General features: G+C 44.1%; 1 protein-coding gene across 1 annotated transcript in view; it reads left to right on the forward strand.

The window, feature by feature from the left end:
* The window catches only part of LOC110432635 (protein transport protein sec31-like), a 48,266-nt gene continuing 44,311 nt past the window's right edge, over nt 17,764–21,718 (forward strand). The window contains exon 1 of the mRNA XM_021453409.1: nt 17,764–17,897. Within this exon, the coding sequence (XP_021309084.1) occupies nt 17,764–17,897 (134 nt within the window). The remainder of the gene's footprint in view (nt 17,898–21,718) is intronic.

Below are 21,718 nucleotides of genomic sequence, written 5' to 3' on the forward strand. Positions count from 1 at the left end.
GAGCATTTTACCTCCCAGTGACAATTTGGACCATCTATCTAGAGAGGAAGTGAAATGCTTACAATACAATGCTCAAGCTACTAATGTCTTATTTAGTGCTTTGAGTGAAGATGTTCTTGATGCCATCATATTTGGAGATGGTGAACCACTTGATGATGCTCATATTATTTGGACCACGCTCAACGGAAAATATGGTAGCTCCAAATGTGATGGAAAGTTGCTCTCATTGGAGGAACCACTTAGGAGTGCTCAACTTCATCGACAAATAATGAGCCTCAGGTGATTCTCCTAAAAGGCCTAATGGATCATACCACATCCACTTCCTCGCCAACACATGACATAATTGATGGTAGTGAAATGGTTGGTGAGAGCAATGTTTTTACATGTGGTACTTTTACTTCCTCTAGTTTTTGTTGTTCTAACATTTTGAAGGAAGGAGAAGCTTGTGATTGGTGGAGGCCAAATGATGAATCCACCTCACCTAGAAGCTCAACTCTCCATGTCACTTCTCCTATGTGTCTCATGGCAAAAGGTGAGAAGGTAAAATCAAAAGCCAAACCTCCTTCACCTCCTAGTGACATCTCTAGTAGTGATCTTAGTGATAGCTCTAGTGATGATGAATCTAGTGATGAAGAGATTGATAACATAATTAAAAAAATGGATCCTAAGACCAAACTCTTCATCTCTAAACTAATGGAGGATTTAGAGGGCATCCAAGCTGAACTAGCAACTAGAGATGATGATCTTATTGCACAATAAAATATTTATATTGCTAGTAAGGAAGCTCTTGCATTAGAGAGAAGTGAGGTGGCCTCCTTGCACAAGGCTTTGGCTAAAGAGCAAGATGACCATACTCTCATAAAAAAGACAAATACTGCACTCAACCAAAAGTATTGTGACTTAGATGAAAAGCACAAAGAGCTTGAGCTGCAATATAGTCTTCTTTGGGAGAGCACCTCAAATCCCTCTAAGGCAAAGGATGCCCCTACTCCCTCCACTAGCCAAGGTTGTGGAAAATGCTTTAATCTTGATTTAAATATTTATGCCACTAACCTTGCTAATATGGAGGTCATGAGAAAGGAGATTGCTAGGCTCAATGAAATCATAGCAGCATGGTGCATGAATGACAAAACTCTAGATGCTGGAAAGAAAATAGTGAATGGTTTTGAATGTGTGCAGTTTGAGAGGAGGGGGCAGTTTGGTATAGTTCAGCCTACACAGACCACTGCAGTGCCGCACCCCAAGGGCGGCAGTGCCGCGCCCCGCAAAAATGGGAAGGCTACCAATCTGTCTCCTAATCAAACTAAGCTCATAATAAAAAAGTCTAGACAGAACAACAAAGCTCCCAAAGCCATCAAGGTGCAACATCAACCAAAGAAGACTCTCAACACTTGCTTCAAGTGCAAGAAAGAGGGTCACCATGTGAAAGACTACACCTTAAAGAAAGAAGAGAAGAGCATGAGCAAGATTTAAGAAAAGAAGAAGATGGCTCATGTCAAGTCCTCTAGTATGGGACATAATGCTTTTATGTGTTCCAACAAGGTTGATGACCAAGCCACACTTCCAAAGAACAAGATAAAAAGAAGCAAGGAAGTGTTATGAATGCAAAGAGAAGGGACATGAAATTGACTCATGTCCCAACAAGAAAGGTGAAGGTTTGTCATCATCAACAAAGAGGCTCTTCCGCAAGGTAGCAAGCAGAATGCAAGAAAACAAGGCTAACAAGAAGCTACACTTATAGAGGAAAGGGACACCTAAGCATAAATTGTCCCATAGCTAACACTCCTAAGCTCAACTCATCAATTGATTCAAATATGCTTAGGAGATCTAAAAATGACACTTGTGCTAGAAAGGTGATTGGTTCACCAAGTGCTAGCACAAGGGCCATTTGGGTGCCTAAGTCTTTTATGACTAACCATGATGGACCCAACATAATTTGGGTACCAAATTGTGCATGATGAGTGTTGTAGGTACTTGAAGGTGATATGATGCTTTTGGGTGCTTGAGCAAGTTGATTGAAAATATTCACTCAAGCTATCAAACAATTCATATTGTATCTACTTATATGGTTGACACTAGCTAGCCATTTGACTTGTGTAGTCTCTAGTAGTTCACAAGTATGTGTGTATTTGTGAATTATTAAGAGTGGCTAGAGTACCTTAAGCTTAAGTAAATCATTTGTCATATGATGCTTTTAATGGCTCTCTAGTAGAGCAAGATCTTGTTCATGTCGTAGGTAATGAGGAATCACCTTATGAGGAAATCAAGAAAATGGTCACTAGTGATATGAGACCAAAGAAGTCTAAGTTGCATAGATAATGATATCCTCATGTTGCTGCTACACCAATTCCGCTGACACCTCTGATACAGTAGTGCCGCCCCTTAGAGCGGCAGTGCCGCCCCTATATAGATAGCAGCAGCTGACATCAGTCCAAGACATGGATGAAGCCTACAACATCATGATAAGCAAAGTGAAGATGAAGAGCCATTGGATCCATTATATTTCAAGAAGGATGGTAACAACTATATCTCAAGTGCAATTTATTTTAAAACTAAACTTCTTTGTGCCTTGTGTAGTCACTTAGGATAAATGAAGTACTTGGAGATATTTATTGGTTGCTGGTCATCCACACCAAGCAACATAGATGACTTGAGTTTCCTATATAGACCTCAAACCAAGAATTTCAAGAAAGCTCAAGTAGAGACACTTATTATTCACAATTCAAGAAATCTGTACTTGATGGAATCTAGTCATATGGTAGATTGCCAAAATTATCATATTCGTCTTATGGGCATCTACATGTTGCAATGGCTGTGAGTATATCTTGTCATATTTCAATTTGATTACACTATTGTTGCCATGACCTAGACATAGAGTGAAAATCCCAAGTTCTTAAATGAATAAAGTGTTATATGAGAAATTCAAATACTTAGAGCACTTATCATAAGGGAATTTACTCTATGACTAGAGTTGTGGGACTATCCATTTCTCTAAGTGATTTATGTAGTCTCACTAAATGAGAATGTGTTTCTCAAATGGGGTGTTCCATTATATGAAGATCATCCTTTCAAAATCATATGATGTATTCTCTCTAACTGATTTGAAATTGGTTCACCTACTTTAGCCACTCACCATAATATGGCTTAAATCTACCATTTGGACTTAATTGACCAACCATGCACATTCACGCTTTCATTCCACTCAAAGATTGTGCATGTGGCATCAAGGGAGATTTAGTCCATATTATGAGGTTTCTCTATTTAGTGACCCACTTGTCATCCACATATAAAGGGTTACTAAGTGAGAAACTAGTGCTTGTGTTTCTAATGCCCTTTTGTATTGAGCTTGCATAGGAAATCAATAAGAGGTTATGATTGGCTTAATTGAAGAATTCACAAGCTTTAAGGTTACTCTTCACCTAAAGTAAGATGTTGCTAGGCCATATTGATCAAAAATCTGAATTTGAATGAAATCAAGTTTGCGGTTGAATTGGATGAGCTATATTAGAAGAATTCACAAGGTGACAAGTATTGATAAGAGGGCTAAATGGAAATTGAATCTTGTGAATATTCTCAACCAAATCCACCTCAAGATTGGACAAGAAGCAAAAAAGAATTGTGAAATATCAAATCTGTCCAGAAATTTGAAAATCTGAATTGGCTGCCTTCAAGCATGGATTTGGAAATCCAAACACTGATGAATTGACCTAAAACTTTGAGAGCATGACATATATATCTAGTACTTATTGCTGTACAGTTGACATGAAGATTGGTTTAGAAGAAAATCAGTTTTGAGTTGAATTCCGTCAGCTTCAACATTGCAGTTTCAGAGCATAGCAGTTTTGGTAGAAATTTATTTTGACTTATCAAATGGAGTCCAAATGAGCTGAAATTTATATAGATGTTAGTGTACTCATAGATGAAGATCTCTACCAAATTTCATGCATATTGGGCTAGTGGTCTGAGAGATATGAATTTTTCTCTGAGGATGACAGAATCTGAAAACTGACTGTTTGGAATTGGATTGCATAACAATAATAAAATTCAGTTGGCTCTCAAGTTGGTCATGAAAGATTTACTAAAAATGAGCAGCATCAGTTTGGGATAAAGGATTGGAAGAAAAGAACTCATACAAGTCCAAGTAGTTGCAATCAGATTACAAGCAGTAACAAGTGTGGGGGTATAAACCCCTATACCCTTACGGCTAGACTTGGGCCAGGAGACTTGGCCCATTACGAGACGAGTTCGAGGCTTGATCCGACTGTTTGGAGTTTTGCGCAAGGAAACAAGACGTGGAGATCAAGCAGGATTCTAGTCGGTTAGAATAGGAATTGATATCGTACTATCTATGACAATTGTAACCGACTAGGATTAGTTTCCAGATCTGTAATCCTGCCCTCCGGACTATATAAGGAGAGGCAAGGGACCCCCCTAGACATCGAATCTCAATTCAACACAATCCACAGCAATACAATCAGACGCAGGATGTAGGTATTACGCCCACACGGCGGCCGAACCTGGATAAAAACCATGTCTGTGTCTTGTGTCACCATCGAGTTCGTAGCTTGCGCACCGTCTACCGATAAACTACTACCGTGGGTATACCCCAAGGTAGACTGCCGACTAGCTTTCATCGATAGTGGCGCGCCAGGTAGGGGGTGTGCGTACAGCAATTCCGACGAACAAGATGGTCATCATCCCAGCTTCCGCGGCCGTGGCTGAAGGTCTCACGTTCACCGTCGGCCAGATCACTTGAACGACTCACAGCAGCGGCCTTGCGACCACGACTTTGGAAGAGACCCAGATCCAATCTGGGAGAGCAGTGGCGTCGACCTCGATCACGCCGACCCTGAGCACCTGACCTCCACTCCCTCGTTACAGAGCAAAGCATGTCGACAACTCGGATCTTCTTCAAGCCCTCGATCGCGCCGACCTCAAGCTTCTCGAAGCTTCCAACCTGGTGGATTCTGTTGACGGTTCTTAAGTATCAATTTTAATTATCAAATAAACAAGGGAAAGGACCAATATACAAACAACACCTAGAATTAGGGTTTGATCTGACAGAATTCCACGAGTTTTGTTGTTTATCTATTTCTGCAGGGGGTTATCAGAAAATAAGAAAGAAAGGCCCACATGTCGGGATTACATAGAGATATTAACGCACCGCGCAATTTTCTACCATCTAGAAGACTCTAGAAGCCACGGGAACGAACGGGAAGGCGATGGGGCCCGGGGGCAGGGCGCCCGCCCTCCCCCTAAGGCGCCCGCCCTGGAGTTTCAGCCAATCACGGCCAATCTCGCGGATTACGCTCCACCGACCTAAAGGATCAAGGATAACCGTTCAATCAATGTCGGTTTGATCCGACGGCCCACGTTCACCTGAGGGGACTATATAAGCAGACCCCCTAGCCCCTGGAGGGGAGAGAAGTTCATCATAGAGTTGAGAGGTGCCCTCGAAGGATAACCTTTTCTCTAAATAGACTTAGGGCTTAGCATCGAATGTGAGTAGATTAGATCTACTAGATTGAGAGAGATAGAGTGGAGGTGTAGATCGGAGGAAGCCCGGCCTGTCGGTGTCTACTCCGAGGTTGTACCTGCGGGATCAAGTTCTCCTAACCCGAAGCTTGCTCCTAGGATTCTTCAGTAATTCGACTTCTAAATTCTAGTAAGTTCTTGTTTTATTGTTCTTTGGTTTATGAGTTTACTTTGATCTCTTCGCGTAGAGTTTAGAGTAATCATCTCTAGCGTAAACGTGGTGTTTGGGCTAGAATACTCATAGATATCCCCTGAATAGCTGGACCGTGGTAGTAGCGAGGAACGTGACATTTCCGAGTTACCTTTGCAGCCCATATCCCGTTAGTAGGATCGATAGGGTTTATAGGTGCGGGTTGAACATCCTCTGTGGTGTCTAGATTCCGTGAGCTTCCCCAATAGAACAGTAGATCATCCTTACCAAGGTTAGAACGAGACTACGGTTGCAGTCTTCTTTATACATCACTCACATCGAGAAACATTCTTTGTAGCCTAAAGGTTAGTAGTAATAGACCAGGTTAGTCAGATGCACTCTTTCTCCTAGTGGTAAAAAAATAAATACGATACTCTAGATAACATCCCGGGTGAAGTGCTCACCGATATCTGTGCGCTTGCGGATCAATTCCTTATTGCGTTCCCAAATATCAACAAGCATTTCTAGCGCCATTGCCGGGGAGAAATATGGTTTGCTGAGATAACCTTGAGTCTTACTACTAGCTTGTATCTATACTTTTATCTTTTCTTATCTTTTATATTCTTTATTTATTTTCTTTACTCTTACCTTATGGAAAACCAAGATTCTAAATTGATCTATCAATTTGCAACACCTTCGGAAACTGACCTTTTACCATAGCAGTCATCACAGCCTATCCAAACATCCCAGTATAGGTTAAGTTCTAGGTTGATTGCTATGATTCAAAACCTATCTTTTTCAAGAAAGGAAGACGAAAACCCTTACCTTCATATTAGAGATTTTGAGCAAACATGTGATTGTATTCGCATTGAAGGCATTTCTGATAAAACCTTACGTTGGAAGCTTTTTCCTTTTTCTTTAAGGGGAGAAGCTAGACAATGGTATAATTAGAAGGTAGGTCAACAACGAGGAGAATGGGGAGTTTTATGAGCCAACTTTTGTCTAGATTTTTATTCCCTCGACCGTATCGGCGACCTTAGACTCGAAGTCCTATCTTTTAAACAAAAAGATAATGAAACTTTGGGAAAATCCTGGAAACGTTTTTCTGATATTTTAGAATCTGGTCCAAACCTTAATCTGGAAGACCCTGTTCTTTTATTTCACTGTTTTTGATGTCTTTAGAAAAATCATAAACAAATGGTACATACAATGTCTAGAGGTTCTTTCTTTCGCATCCCTACTGATGATGCTAGAGTGATCCTAGATAGAATCCTAGAAGCTGAGATGGATAATACCCTTCATGCTGAAACCCATGAAGCCGAAGTAGACACTATGCCAAATTCTCCATCTACTTTAGCTATCCCAAGTTCTGAGCCACAAAAGGAAGAAATTCCACCACCTGATTTCATGCTGGATATAGAATCTAACCTTTTTGCCGATTTTGGAAACATTTCAAACTACCATTCTATAGACATACCCCAGAACGACCATTTCAGCATTTGTTTACCAACTGAATATCAATTGAGAGAGCTTATCTCAGTCATGAGTAGCGAATGGTTGGAAGAGTCAGAGTTTTCCTCTGATGTGATCCGTTTGGATACACCTCCTATAACTATATGCTGTGCTTATGATTCTAATCACTTTGATGCTCTCTATAATCCTGTTGTGGGGATCAACATCATGTCTGAATCTTTTGCACTTAAATTATTTAAAAATTTGGTCTTAACCCCCACGACAAAGGTCATAAAGGAATCTTCGAGACGATTAGTCCCCAGTCTTGGAATTATTAATGTCCTACCCCTTATGGTAGAAGGCTCCATGGTTCATTTGAACTTCTATGTCTTTGATACATGGGACTTTGACCTGTTGATAGGATAACCTTTTAGAAGACTCCTTTATGAAGGTCATACTGAAAGCTACACATTTCTTTTGGAAAAACTTTTAAATTTCCCATAACAATTTCACACTCCTTAAATAATAAGGCCGAGTCATATCTTTTGCCTGATCCTATGGAGGAGGTAAAGGCTGCATCTCTAGAGCTTTTAGAAGAACCAGACTTGGAAGATGAAGCTCCTTTCTTCATAGAAGAAGAAGCTGAACCTTCTGAACCTGAACCCTTATACGAGTTTGCAGAAACACCTAGACCTCCAATAGAGCTTAAAATTTTACCACCCGGTCTTATCTATGCTTTCCTAAACAATAATCCAGAGTTTCCTGTGATCATTAGTGATAAACTCACTCAGGAGCAAACTCTGCGATTAATGACTATTCTTGAGAAACATCACTCAGTTTTTGGCTACTCACTCCAAGATCTCACAGGAATCAGTCCTATGATTTGTACCCATCATATTCCAACAGATCCTTCTGTTTCACCTTCTCGAGAGCCCCAACGAAGACTTAACAACGCGATGAGAGAGGTAGTTAAAAAGGAAGTTATAAAGTTGCTGCATGCAGGGATTATATATCCTGTGCCACACAGTGAGTGGGTGAGCCCAGTTCAAGTTGTGCCTAAAAAGGGAGGCATGACCGTTGTTTTGAATGAAAAGAAGGAGCTAATTCCGCAACGCACCGTCATAGGGTGGCGGATGTGCATAGACTATAGAAAACTAAACAAAGCCACGAGAAAGGATCATTTTTCCTTTACCTTTCATAGATGAGATGCTAGAGCGATTAGCGAACATTCGTTCTTTTGTTTCTTAGATGGATATTTAGGGTATCACCAGATCCCGATCCATCCCGATGATCAAAGCAAAACCACTTTTACATGTCTATACAGAACTTATGCTTACCGTAGAATGTCTTTTGGGTTATGTAATGCACCGGCTTCTATTCAAAGATGCATGATGTCCATATTTTCTGATATGATTGAAGAGATTATGGAAGTTTTCATGGATAATTTTTCTGTATATGGAAAAACTTTTGATAGTTGTCTTGAAAACTTAGACAAGGTTTTGCAAAGATGTGAAGAAAAGCACTTAGTCCTTAATTGGGAAAAATGTCATTTTATGGTTATAGAAGGAATAGTGCTGGGACACCTCGTGTCTGAAAGAGGTATTGAGGTAGACAAAGCTATATTTGAAGTAATTGAACAACTACCTCCACCTGTGAACATAAAAGGAATTTGAAGCTTTCTTGGCCATGCTGGTTTTTATCATAGATTTATAAAAGATTTTTCATTTATTGCTAGACCACTCACTCTTTTGCTAGCCAAGGATGCCCCTTTTGAATTTGATGATGCATGCCTAACATCTTTTAATTTATTAAAGAATGCACTCATCTCTACACCAATCATTCAACCCCTGATTGGTCGTTGCCTTTTGGAATTATGTGTGATGCTAGTGATTATGCTGTGGGGGCAGTTTTGGGACAAACTAAAAAATAAGAAGCATCATGCAATTGCTTATGCTAGTAAAACATTGACAGGAGCTCAACTTAATTATGCAACAACTGAAAAAGAGCTTCTCGCTATTGTCTTTGCCATTGATAAATTTAGATCTTATTTAGTTGGAGCTAAAATAAGTGTTTACACTGATCATGCTGCACTAAAATATCTGCTCACTAAAAAAGATGCTAAACCTCGCCTGATTAGATGGATCTTATTACTTCAAGAATTTGACTTAGAAATAAAAGATAAAAAGGGAGTAGAAAATTCTGTTGCTGATCACTTGTCTAGAATGTATTTTAAGAATCCACAGGAAACCCCCATCAATGATTCACTCCGGGACGACATGCTCTACGGGATTAACAGGTATGACCCCTGGTATGCAGATATTGTTAATTTTATGGTTTCAGGGTATGTACCACCAGGAGCAAACAAGAAGAAGCTCATTCAAGAAAGTCGTTCACATATCTGGGATGAGCCATACCTCTTCCGGGTATGCTCTGATGGCTTACTCAGGAGATGTGTGACCACCGAGGAAGGATGGAAGATCATCGACAAATGTCATTCATCACCATATGGAGGCCATTATGGAGCATTCCGTACACATTCAAAGATCTGGCAGTGTGGATTCTACTGGCCTACAATGTATGAAGACACGAAGCAATATATCAGAAGATGTGGGCCATGTCAAAGGCATAGAAACATAAACACAAGGGATGCCATGCCACTCACCAACAACCTTCAGATTGAGCTCTTTGATGTCTGGGGAATAGACTATATGGGTCCATTTCCCCCATCAAAGAAGTGTGAGTACATCTTGGTGGCAGTTGACTACGTCTCCAAGTGGGTAGAGGCACTACCTTGCAAACACGCCGACAACATCAGTTCAAAGAGGATGTTTGAAGAAGTTATATTTCCAAGATTTGGAGTTCCCAGAGTAGTGATAAGTGATGGAGGAGCACACTTCATCGACAAACGCTTCAAGCAATATCTAGCAAAACATGGAATCCATCACAACGTTGTTACCCCCTACCATCCTTAGACAAGTGGCCAAGTAGAGACTTCCAACAAGCAAATCAAGAATATTCTTCAGAAAACAATTAATGAGATGGGAACGACATGGAAAGACAAGTTACACGATGCACTCTGGGCATACCGGACAGCGTACAAGACCCCAATTGGAATGTTCCCATACCAATTGGTATACGGGAAGACTTGCCACCTACATGTTGAACTAGAATTCAAAGCACACTGGGCCATAAGGAGATGGAATATAGACCTAGATGTCGCTGGAGATCATAGAAGAATGCAACTATCAGAATTGGAAGAATGGCGATAGAAAGCATATCACAATTCGAAGATCTACAAAGAAAGAGTCAAAAGGTGGCATGACAAGAGGATCAAGAAGAAGGAGTTCGCACCCGGAGATAAGTGAAAGGTCCAAATGGCTAGAGGGGGGGGGGGGTGAATAGCCTATTTAAAATTTCTACAAACTTCAACTAGACAAGTTGATTAGTAAAACAAAAGGCGAAGCTATTCTAGCACTAGCACAACTAAGCTATGCAAGCCACCTGCACAAGTCTAGCAAGAAAGCTAAACACTAGTTACAACAAGAAGGCTAAGCTAAACAAGCTACACAACTAGCAAGGTAAGCACAAAGGTAAAGGAGAGGGGAGTGATTGTTATACCAACGTTGTAGAGTAGAAATATATCCAATCAATCACGTGCACAATCACAAGAGAGACCTCGGCAAGAGATGACACAAGATTTTTTACCGAGGTTCACTTGCTTCCCGGCAAGCTACTCCTCGTTGTGGCGATACACCCACTTGATGGATCATGAGCTAATTGGCAATCCAAAGCCAAACCCTCAGCGAGTGCCGCACATCCACTCACAAGATGGGGATCCTCCAAGCCACGAGCAATCCACTAGAGTAGCCAATTGCGGTCTCCCACGGGGAAGGCTCAAGAACCCCTCACAAGTCACTTGGTGAGGCTCGAAACAATCTCCAATCACGAGCTCAACACCACCGCTGCTCCAAGCCATCTAGGGCGTTGGGAAACACCCAAGAGTAACAGAAATCCGCAGCAAACTCAAGAATCAAGTGCCACTAAATGCAACTCTCAAAGCAATGCACTTGAATCTCACTCAATCTCACTAGGATTAGCAATCAAGCAAGGAGATGAGTGGAGGGAGTGTTCTCTAGCTCAATGTATGTCTCAAGTAATCAAATGTGCAAGAGTGAGCCTCCCAAAGCCAGCCACCAACTATTTATAAGCCCCTCAAAGAAACTAGCCGTTGGCTGTTTTCACTGGGCTGAAATCGGGGGCACCGGACGCTACTAAGTGAGCATCGGACGCTCGACCCCCTGCGTCCGGTGCACTGGAGTTGGCCACGTGTGTGTCCTGAATCTTGCGTGTCAGATTCTAACGGCTACCTGCAACACACTAGACGCGTCTAGTGCACACCGGACTCATGCGCAGAGAGTTCCACAAACCTGTGGGTCACCGGACGCTAAGCATCGGTAGTGTCCGGTGCTCACCGGACCCATGTGCAGAGAGGGTCGCAAAACACCCGCACACCGGACGCTAACCACCGGACACTCTCAGAGTGCGTCTGGTGCTCAACCCTAGCAGGGTCAAGCACACCGGACTCTGAGGCCAGCGTCCGGTGCCTCCGCACTCAGCGTCCGGTGAGTGTTTCTTAGTGAGAAAACACTCCCGCGACTTCTCCAAATTTCCCACCGGCGCAATAGAAAACATACACTTATTTTTTTTCAAAAGCGCCGTGGAACTCCAAACCCCTCTCAACCCTAGGAACTCCACCTCCTTTGCAAATGTGCTAACACCAACAAGTGTCCACCACCGAAGTGCATGTGTGTTAGCTTTTCACAAACATTTTTATCCAAAGGAGTTAAGTTAGCACGTTACTAGATCCTAATTTATATGCTCAAGATATGGACCTAGTAGCACTAGATTCGAGAGATGACCGTGATTTCCCCCCTTGATAGTCGGCTATCTATCCTAAACCCAGTCAATCACTTCTCTACTCATCTTAGACCGGCAAAAGTAAAACCCTATGTTTATACCTTTGCCTTGATAACTTTTGCTCCTCATCTATCATCATGATCTTCACTTCATGCTTCATCCCTTTGTGATCATGTGGCCACCTTTCCATGCCACCATGCACCTTCATCACATGTGTTGCTATGCCTAACTCAAATCACTTGAACACAAGGCATTAGCAACTTGGTGTCATTAATTACCAAAACCAAACTTGGGCTTTCAATAAGGTATTACTTTTTAATTCTAGGGTGAAGCTTTTCGGGCATGGAAAACTCCGGAGTAAATGGAAAGGACCATTCAAGGTAATCAATTCATCATCCCACGGAGCTATCACTCTTCAAAATGACAAAGGTACGTTATTCAAGGTAAATAGTCAACGTCTTAAATTATTTTTAGAGGCCAATAAAGAATTAGAAGAGATAGACGTGATCCATTTTTACCTTCCCATAGAGATTTAGAGCCCGACCTTTTTAATCTGACGTTTTAGGGCCATGTATATATTTTCCTAATAAAGTCTACATCTAGAAGCACGGTCGAGGAAGCGGGCCCACAGAGGGGCCAGGCACAGGGCGGGCGCCCTGATGAAGAGGGCGGGCGCCCAGCCCCTGCCCCCTCTGTGTCCCGTTTTCCTCCGTCGCGGTAAACACATTTATGGTAAACCAAATAATCCTACAAATGGAAAGTTTCGCACGCACGGCGGTGGGAGTAGCCCGAGCAAACCCTAGAGGCACTTTTTGACCCCTATATAAACAAACCCCTGACGTCAGTTTTCAAACACCAATTCATACAAGCCTTCTCTCCTTCTTCAATAAGAGCTTGCTTGGTCCCTCGCTGCTCCAATGGCCGAAGAGTTCCATGACGACTGGGAAGTCGTCCCCTACGACCTCAACATGAAGCCCAAGGAAGACCCCGATGCCCACGCTCTCGTCCCAGCCAACACAGAGCGACAGCTAGAAGCCATGCCATTACGCCAGCGCAGCTCCGCCCAATCCTACCATGCTCAACCAGTTCTCACCGCACCACCGCAACCCCTACTTCTCAAAGGACCATCAGCCAAGAAGGAGGCCACCGTCAAGGTGCCAGCCGGCACAAGGATCCTGCCACCTAGACCCAATGAGAGGGTCGTTGGAGTCAAGACTAACCGGAGCGGCGAGATCAGCAGCATCCGCTACACTACGGAGGAGGAGACGCCTTACTTTGAGGGTATTAGAGCAGCCAAAGTCTGTTTTATCCCTCCAAAGGCAGCCCCGAAGCACGCTCTCAATGCTCTTGAGACACCTCCTAAGCGTCGCAGGACTATAGTAGATATCGATGAGGACGTTCGTAGGCTAGACAGAGTCATCATAGACCTCCAGTCCTCGGTTAACTCTATCACTAGGCAGCTCTCTAACTAGAACACCATTATACTAGGTCTTAGCCATGATCTTGCTAGTGCCAATAAGAAGATCAGGGAGTTAGAGCGCCGCTAAGTTATCTAGATTAGATCTTGAGGCAATGCATCTTAGTTATTTATCTTTAAATTCGGTTTAGATTTACTATTAGCTTCAGTTCATTACTAGTCATTTGTAATAAATGCCTCAAGATTAATAAAGAGTATTATTATTATTATGTCTTGTGTGTCTCTACTTTATTTTTTGTGCAAGAAAGCAGAAAACAAGTATGGGGGAGATCCCTCGACATGCCAAACACACTTCGACTACACCACTCCACGAATCAGGTACATACTCTGCACACTTTACACACACACATATATCTTGGTTCATGCAGAATATTGTCTCCGACATGATAAATTAAAAAGATTAAAATGTCTCTAATCATGATTAATCTCACTCTGTGATATTTCCTTAAAACGTGCAACTATTGAAAAAAAATCATTTTAAAACCCTGTGTTACTTAAGTCACTGTGAAATATGGTAGAGTATGAGTACTTTATTCTTGATATCAATGCTGCTTGGAGAATTTATTTTAAAACTTCAAAAAATTCTAGCTACAATCCTTAGTGTTTTATATGCCTGATAAACCTGAAAATATCAATGATAATTATAAGAGCCATCTACTCTGTATTAAGTTTGTTCAAAATGAGTTAGACCCTTGTTGAGAGATTTATCATGCTCCTAAGATCAAGACATCTATTCAGAAAGATTGACTCTTCCGAAGTATTATTGCGTTAGAGGCATGGGCTATGCAAAAATAAGGATATTTCGAGGAAATAAAAAGGAGCAAGTGCTCGACAACCTCGCAGAAAAAAATGGACAAGTGTCCGGTAGGAGAATTAGGGGTACCTCGGTATCCACTTAAAAAAAGGGAGAAAGAAAGAAAATGATAGCCCATAGTCCCTCTAATAAGCAATATGCCAGTAAGAGTTGACAAGTTTTTAATTTCCAAAGTCTTTGATCTAGAGTATGGCATTCCTCTCCTCGGATCCTATTTTGATCAGGCAATAAATGCAAGGTAAGTGTGCTTAAGAATTTTTGCAAATTAAAACAACCTCAGTGAGATAAATAAAAGATAATGAGTGACCTGAGAGAACCTATGAGGATAAAGGTATGCAAAATTTCTTTTCAAAAATATACAAAAACTCCAAGTGACAGGATTGGGAAGAAAGGATCTCTACTCTTGACCATATATTTCCCTGACTACGGTACACAGTGGATTTTAACACCCTGCAGGTATGAAGAAAAAGTTATTATCCCCAGATATTTTTCTTAACCATCCTTTTCTCGAGGACGAGTAAAAGCCTAAGTATGGGGGTGTTTGTTGACGGTTCTTAAGTATCAGTTTTAATTATCAAATAAACAAAGGAAAAGACCAATATACAAACAACACCTAGAATTAGGGTTTGATCTGATAGAATTCCACGAGTTTTGTTGTTTATCTGTTTCTGCAGGGGGTTATGAGGAAATATGGAAGAAATCCCCACATGTCGGGATTACATAGAGATATTAACGCACCGCGCAATTTTCTACCATCTAGAAGACTCCAGAAGCCACTGGAATGAACGGGAAGGTGATCGGGCCCGGGGGCAGGGCGCCCGCCCTCCCCCCTAGGGCGCCCGCCCTGGAGTTTCAGCCAATCACGGCCAATCTCGCGGATTACGCTCCACCGACCTAAAGGATCAAGGATAACCGTTCAATCAATGTCGGTTTGATCCGACGGCCCACGTTCACCTGAGGGGACTATATAAGCAGACCCCCTAGCCCCTGGAGGGGAGAGAAGTTCATCATAGAGTTGAGAGGTGCCCTCGAAGGATAACCTTTTCTCTAAATAGACTTAGGGCTTAGCATCGAATGTGAGTAGATTAGATCTACTAGATTGAGAGAGATAGAGTGGAGGTGTAGATCGGAGGAAGCCCGGCCTGTCGGTGTCTACTCCGAGGTTGTACCTGCGGGATCAAGTTCTCCTAACCCGAAGCTTGCTCCTAGGATTCTTCAGTAATTCGACTTCTAAATTCTAATAAGTTCTTGTTTTATTGTTCTTTGGTTTATGAGTTTACTTTGATCTCTTCGCGTAGAGTTTAGAGTAATCATCTCTAGCGTAAACGTGGTGTTTGGGCTAGAATACTCATAGATATCCCCTGACTAGCTAGACCGCGGTAGTAGCGAGGAACATGACATTTCCGAGTTACCTTTGCAGCCCATATCCCGTTAGTAGGATCGATAGGGTTTATAGGTGCGGGTTGAACATCCTCTGTGGTGTCTAGATTCCGTGAGCTTCCCCAATAGAACAGTAGATCATCCTTACCAAGGTTAGAACGAGACTACGGTTGCAGTCTTTTTTATACATCACTCACATCGAGAAACATTCTTTGTAGCTTAAAGGTTAGTAGTAATAGACCAGGTTAGTCAGATGCACTCTTTCTCCTAGTGGTAAAAAAAATAAATACGATACTCTGGATAACATCCCGGGTGAAGTGCTCACCGATATCCGTGCGCTTGCGGATCAATTCCTTATTGCGTTCCAAATATCAATAGATTCGATTTCACGAAGGTCTGATCAGGTGGCAGCAACAAATTTTTCCGACTCCCGTCGACCAACTCGTGTCTCCACGCACGAACGGCTAGAGACGTCCTTGACTATAACGTCGACCACCACGGGACAGACCGTCAAGCTCAAGACGAGTCCTCCGGACCAGTGTTGCCTTTACGGTGTGAGCAACGCGGCCGACCAGTTCTCGCGGCATACCCAATCTCTATTCAAGATGACAGGCTTGCCGTCGAGCCAAAACAGGCAAACATCTTGTCACTTCGTCAACATGGTCTCCATCCGCACCCTGCTAGAAGACAAATCCAGCAGTACAAGCTCCAGTACAGGATCTGTCCCTACCAAGGTCTTACACCATGAGGACGAAGACTACGATTTGGATCTGCCACCGTACCCGCCGGGTTTCTCTCACTTCCCAGTCTTTCCACCGCGACGAGGAGACCTAGTTTTCAACGTTAGTAATGACGAACCAGTTGTTAATGGAGAAACTGACGAGCAGAGACAATAATGAGAGCAGCGCAACGCCGACCGCACCCAACGGCGAGCAGACGAGGAATGACAGCTCGCCCCACATAATCTCAATGATGCTTTCGACATGGTCAGAAATCAGCAGGTCTACAAGACACCAAGCACCAACGTGGCTGTCGTCATGGCAAACTTGGATCGCCTTCCTGACGCCCCCGAATATCAGGACATCCGAGCCAACATACGGGCACATCTGATTGCGGCCATGGGACAGATCGCTACTCTGCTCAAAAGGGTTCAAGCCATTTCCTATATGGAGGTCACCTCCGACTAGACTCATCACAGCCGCACCTCACCGCGATCTGGTGGGCACCGTCGTAGCTGCTCACTTGCCAATAATCGAAGGAAGGATACCCGTCGCGACAACCGTGGTCAGGATGCCGGCAGTTACCACGAATAAAGACGCGGACGTGGTCAGGAGGTAAACCAGGACCGGGACCTACGACACAACATCCCCCCTAAGGATGTCCGCGAACGCATCAACAGGCGCATCACGGAACAAGCAGTCCATGAAAACGTGCGACACATCGAGTACGATGCAGCACACGGCCCCCCCGGCCTAAGACAGTTCTCTTCACACCTTCGCCAAGTCATATGGCCCCGCAACATCAAGCTTGAGAAGCTCAAAAAATATGACGGCAAGGAAAATCCCAAGAACTGGATCACTCTTGATGAAATCGCAGTTCGGTCAGCAGCAGGGGATGAGCACGTCATGGCCAATTACTTTCCAGTTGTCCTCGACCAAGCCGAACACCAATGGCTCCTTGGCCTACCCGAAGACTCTTTTGATTCTTGGGAGGAACTACGCCAGACTTTTATTGATAATTTCATCGCTACCTGTGAGCAGTCCGACAACAAGTACGATCTCGGGAGAATAAGGGACAGGAAGAATGAGCCCTTACGCGATTACATCTGACACTTTTCGGATATGCATCTCAAGATCCCAAAGATTTCTCACGACGAGGCTATATCAGCCTTCATCAAGGGCCTACACTTCCACGAAGCACTAAGAAGCAAGCTGTTGCGTAAAAGGCCAACCATGGTCGCCGAGCTCCTCGCCACAGCCAAAAACTACGCCGATGCCGATGACGCAGAAAAACTCATCCGAGAAGATGTGAGAGGAGCCGACCAGCCTCCCTGGCGAGATGATAGTCGCGGACGCTTTGACAACTGGAATCCTCGCCGCAGCGACAACCGCAACCACCGAGAAGGGTGGGACAGGCGTCGCGACAGCCGTGACAATTTCAGAGGAAAGCGACCTCGTGACAACGACCACAAGGTGAACACAGTCAAGCGTTCCAACGGACGGCGAGACTACCAAAAAGACTATAACAAGACGCTAAAAGGACCGTGCTAACTCCATCCTACGTCCAACCACATGATGGAAGAATGTCATGTCCTCAAAAGCATCTACACACAACGGGCCGCCTAAGGGGATACCACCAAGAAAAATAGGAAGCAGGACAGACATGGTTAGGAAGATGATGATGACGACCAGGATAGGGACCCACGACACCAATATGTCAGTCCCAACGACGTGGTACACTCCATCTTTGGAGGCAAAGTTTCCATCGAGTCCAAGCGAGAAAGAAAGCTCTTGAAAAGAGCTTGCCTGAATGTCGATAGTTCTGATGGCTTGATTGCCGATCTGAAATTTCCCCCTGGTCGCACAAAGAGATCTCCTTTAACAGGCAGGACCAGTGGGCCGCCATCCCAGAACCAGGGCATTTCCCTTTGATCCTAGACCCATGCATCAATAGCGTCAGGTTCGAGCGCGTCCTCGTTGATGGGGGTAGCTCCATTGATATCCTCTTCCACAACAACTTGCTGCTCTCAAGTTAACTCCAGCGCAACTGAAGCCGTATGACGCCTAGTTCTGGGGCGTCCTACCAGGTCAAAGTCCAGTACCTCTTGGCTAGATAACGCTGCCCGTCCAGTTCAGAACACCAGATCACTTCCGCACTGAGTTTGTCAACTTTGTGGTCGCCGACTTTGACGGGACCTACCACGCAATCCTAGGCCGCCCCTCGCTAACCAAATTCATGGTGGTTCCACACTACTCGTACCTGGTCCTCAAGATGCCGACCGAGAAGGGCGTCTTAACCGTCAGGGGCAACGTCTATACCGCGTACACTTGAGAAGAGGAAAGTTTTAAGATCACTGAGGCAATTGACCTCTCGATTCGCATGGCAGAAACTGTAGCTCAAGCCACGCAAGTTCCACCCGACCAACTCCAACTACCCGAGCAGGAGACTCCAAGGAAAAACTCAAAGTCCAAAGAGCACAAGGAAGTACAGCTGGTCAACGGCAGCCCCGAGAAGACGGCTCTCATCGGGGCCAACCTGGACCCCAAATAGGAAGACGCGCTCGTCAGGTTTCTAAGGGACAACGTAAGTGTTTTCACATGGAAACCCGCAGACATGCCCGGCGTCCCACGAAACCTGATCGAGCACTCCTTAAATGTCTTGAAGACCGCAAGACCTATATGAAAGCCCTAGTTTGGTTTTGGATAATTGATGAAACCCTAAGTACTAACCTCTATACTAAGTGTGTGTAGACTTAATAAGGTAGGTACATGCCAAGTGATGGAGCAAGAGATGATCATGGTAATGATGGTGATGACCACAAGATGATCAAGTGCTCAACTTGGAAAAGAAGAAAGAGAAAAACAAACCCCAATGGAGATCAAGGCAAAGGTATTGCTTAGGGTTTTGGTTTTGGTGATCAAGACACTATAGAGAGTGTGATCACATTTAGGATAGATAGCCGTACTATAAAGAGGAGAATTCTTTGGCTAAGCGGTTATCAAGTGCCACTAGGTGTCATTGTTCATGAGCATGCATTTAGAACCTAGTGAGCTAACTTAACTCCTTCAAAGAAAATGTTTGTGAAAATGCTAACACGCGTGCACACGTTGGTTCACACGTTGTGGTGTTGGCACACTTTGAGAAGGAGGTGGAGCTTGAAGGGTAGAGAGAGGATGGGTTCCTCTCTCCCTCCCGCAGACAGTGCCTGGCCCAGTTAGGGTAAGGCACTGGACGATAGGCACCGGACGCTGGCTTGAGCATCCGGTGTGCGGGCGTTTTGTGACCCTCTCTGCGCATGAGTCCGGTTGCTCAGCGTCCGGTGCACTGCAGGTGACCGTTAGACTCTGACACGAGAAGTTCAAAAGGTGACACGTGGCTGACGTTGGAGCACCGGACGCAAGGGCTGAGCGTTCGGTGCCCCTTTAAGAGCGTCCGGTGACCCCGAGTTTTGCCCAGTGAAAGAGCCAATGGCTCTATTTGCTTGAGGGGCTTATAAATACGTGTTTGGCCGGCTTGGGGCTCACTCTCTAGGCATTCTTGACTACTAGACATCCTTGTGAGCCTAAGAAAACATCTCCCACTCATCTCCTTCATAGATTATACATCTTTGTGAGATTGGGAGTGATTCCAAGTGCATTTGCTTGAGTGATTGCATCTAGTGGCACTTGGGGATCGTTTTAGTTGCGGTTTTCTTGTTACTCTTGGTGGTTGCCGCCACCTAGACGGCTTGGAGCAGCGGAGGAGCATTGGCACGAGTTGGTGATTGTTCGTGACCATCTCCCGGTGATTGTGAGGGGTCTTGTACCTTCTCCGGCGGAGAGCCGAAAGGTAACTCTAGTGGATTGCTCGTGTCATTGAGCTACCTCACTTGTGGGTAGGTTCTTGTGGTGTCCTAGTGAGGACGAGGTTTGTGCTACACCTCTTAGCCACCGAACCACCAAGTGTTGGTCGACACAACGGGGACGTAGCGTGCCGGCTAGAACGTGAACCTCGGGAGAAAAATTGTTTGTCTCCTTTGTGCTTGTTCATTGGATTTCTCCCGATGATTGGACTTCATATTATTGATTGGTTCATCCCCTCTACGCGGCGGTATAAAGATCAAACCATCTCTCTTACTTTCCCGCAAACTAGAGTAGTTTACTTCTTGTATAGAAACTTTAGATAGCTTTCTAGTGTAAGTAGTGACATAGCTCTTGTGTGCCTAGAGATTATACCAACTAGAATTGTTGGATAGGTGGCTTGCAAACACCCCTTTAGAGCTAGAGCAAAAAGCTTCGCTTCGTTATTTACTAACCTCTTGCTCTAGTGAGTTTGTAGAATTTTTAAATAGGCTATTCACCCCCCTCTAGCCATATTAGGACCTTTCACTATAAAGCAGAAGCTACGACGGTTCGCTCGTGACAAAAAGGAGGCTATTAGGACAACAATTACATGGCTTTTAGCAGCCAGATTTATTAAAGAAGTGTATCATCCCGATTGGCTTGCCAATCTAGTCCTTGTAAGAAAAAAAAATAATGAATGGAGAATGTGCGTTGATTACACTGATCTCAATAAACACTGTCCTAAAGATCCTTTCGGTCTCCCTCGTATCGACGAGGTGGTCGATTCAATGGCCGGATGCGAACTCCTTTCTTTTCTCGACTGTTACTTTGGTTATCACCAGATCTCACTAAAGGAAGATGACCAGATCAAAACCTCCTTCATCACTCCTTTTGGTGCATATTGCTACACCACCATGTCCTTTGGACTAAAAAACGCCGGAGCCACCTATCAACGTGCTATTCAACAATGCCTCCACGACGAGATACGCGATGACCTCGTCGAGGCTTACGTCGACGACGTTGTCGTAAAAACCAGGGACGCGAGCACCCTGATCGACAACTTAGACTGCACTTTTAAAGCACTGAATAAATACAAGTGGAAACTCAACCCTAAAAATGCATCTTCGGGGTCCCCTCTGGTCTGCTGCTCGGTAACGTCGTCAGCCACGACGGCATACAGCCGAACCCCTCAAAGTTAAGGCGGTGCTCGATATGCGACCACCCAAGAACGTCAAAGACATTCAAAAGCTCACGGGGTGCATGGCTGCCCTTAGCCGATTTATTTCTAGGCTGGGAGAAAAAGGGCTCCCCTTTTTCAAACTTCTAAAAGCATCGGAGAAATTCTCCTGGACAGAAGAGGCTTACGCTGCGTTCACCCAGCTCAAAACTTTCCTTACCTCACCACCCGTCCTCACCGCACCTCAACCTAATGAGGACCTGCTCCTTTACATAGTAGCAACTGATCGGGTCGT

Source organism: Sorghum bicolor, chromosome 2, assembly GCF_000003195.3.
Source record: "Sorghum bicolor cultivar BTx623 chromosome 2, Sorghum_bicolor_NCBIv3, whole genome shotgun sequence".
NCBI classification, from domain to species: Eukaryota; Viridiplantae; Streptophyta; class Magnoliopsida; order Poales; family Poaceae; genus Sorghum; species Sorghum bicolor.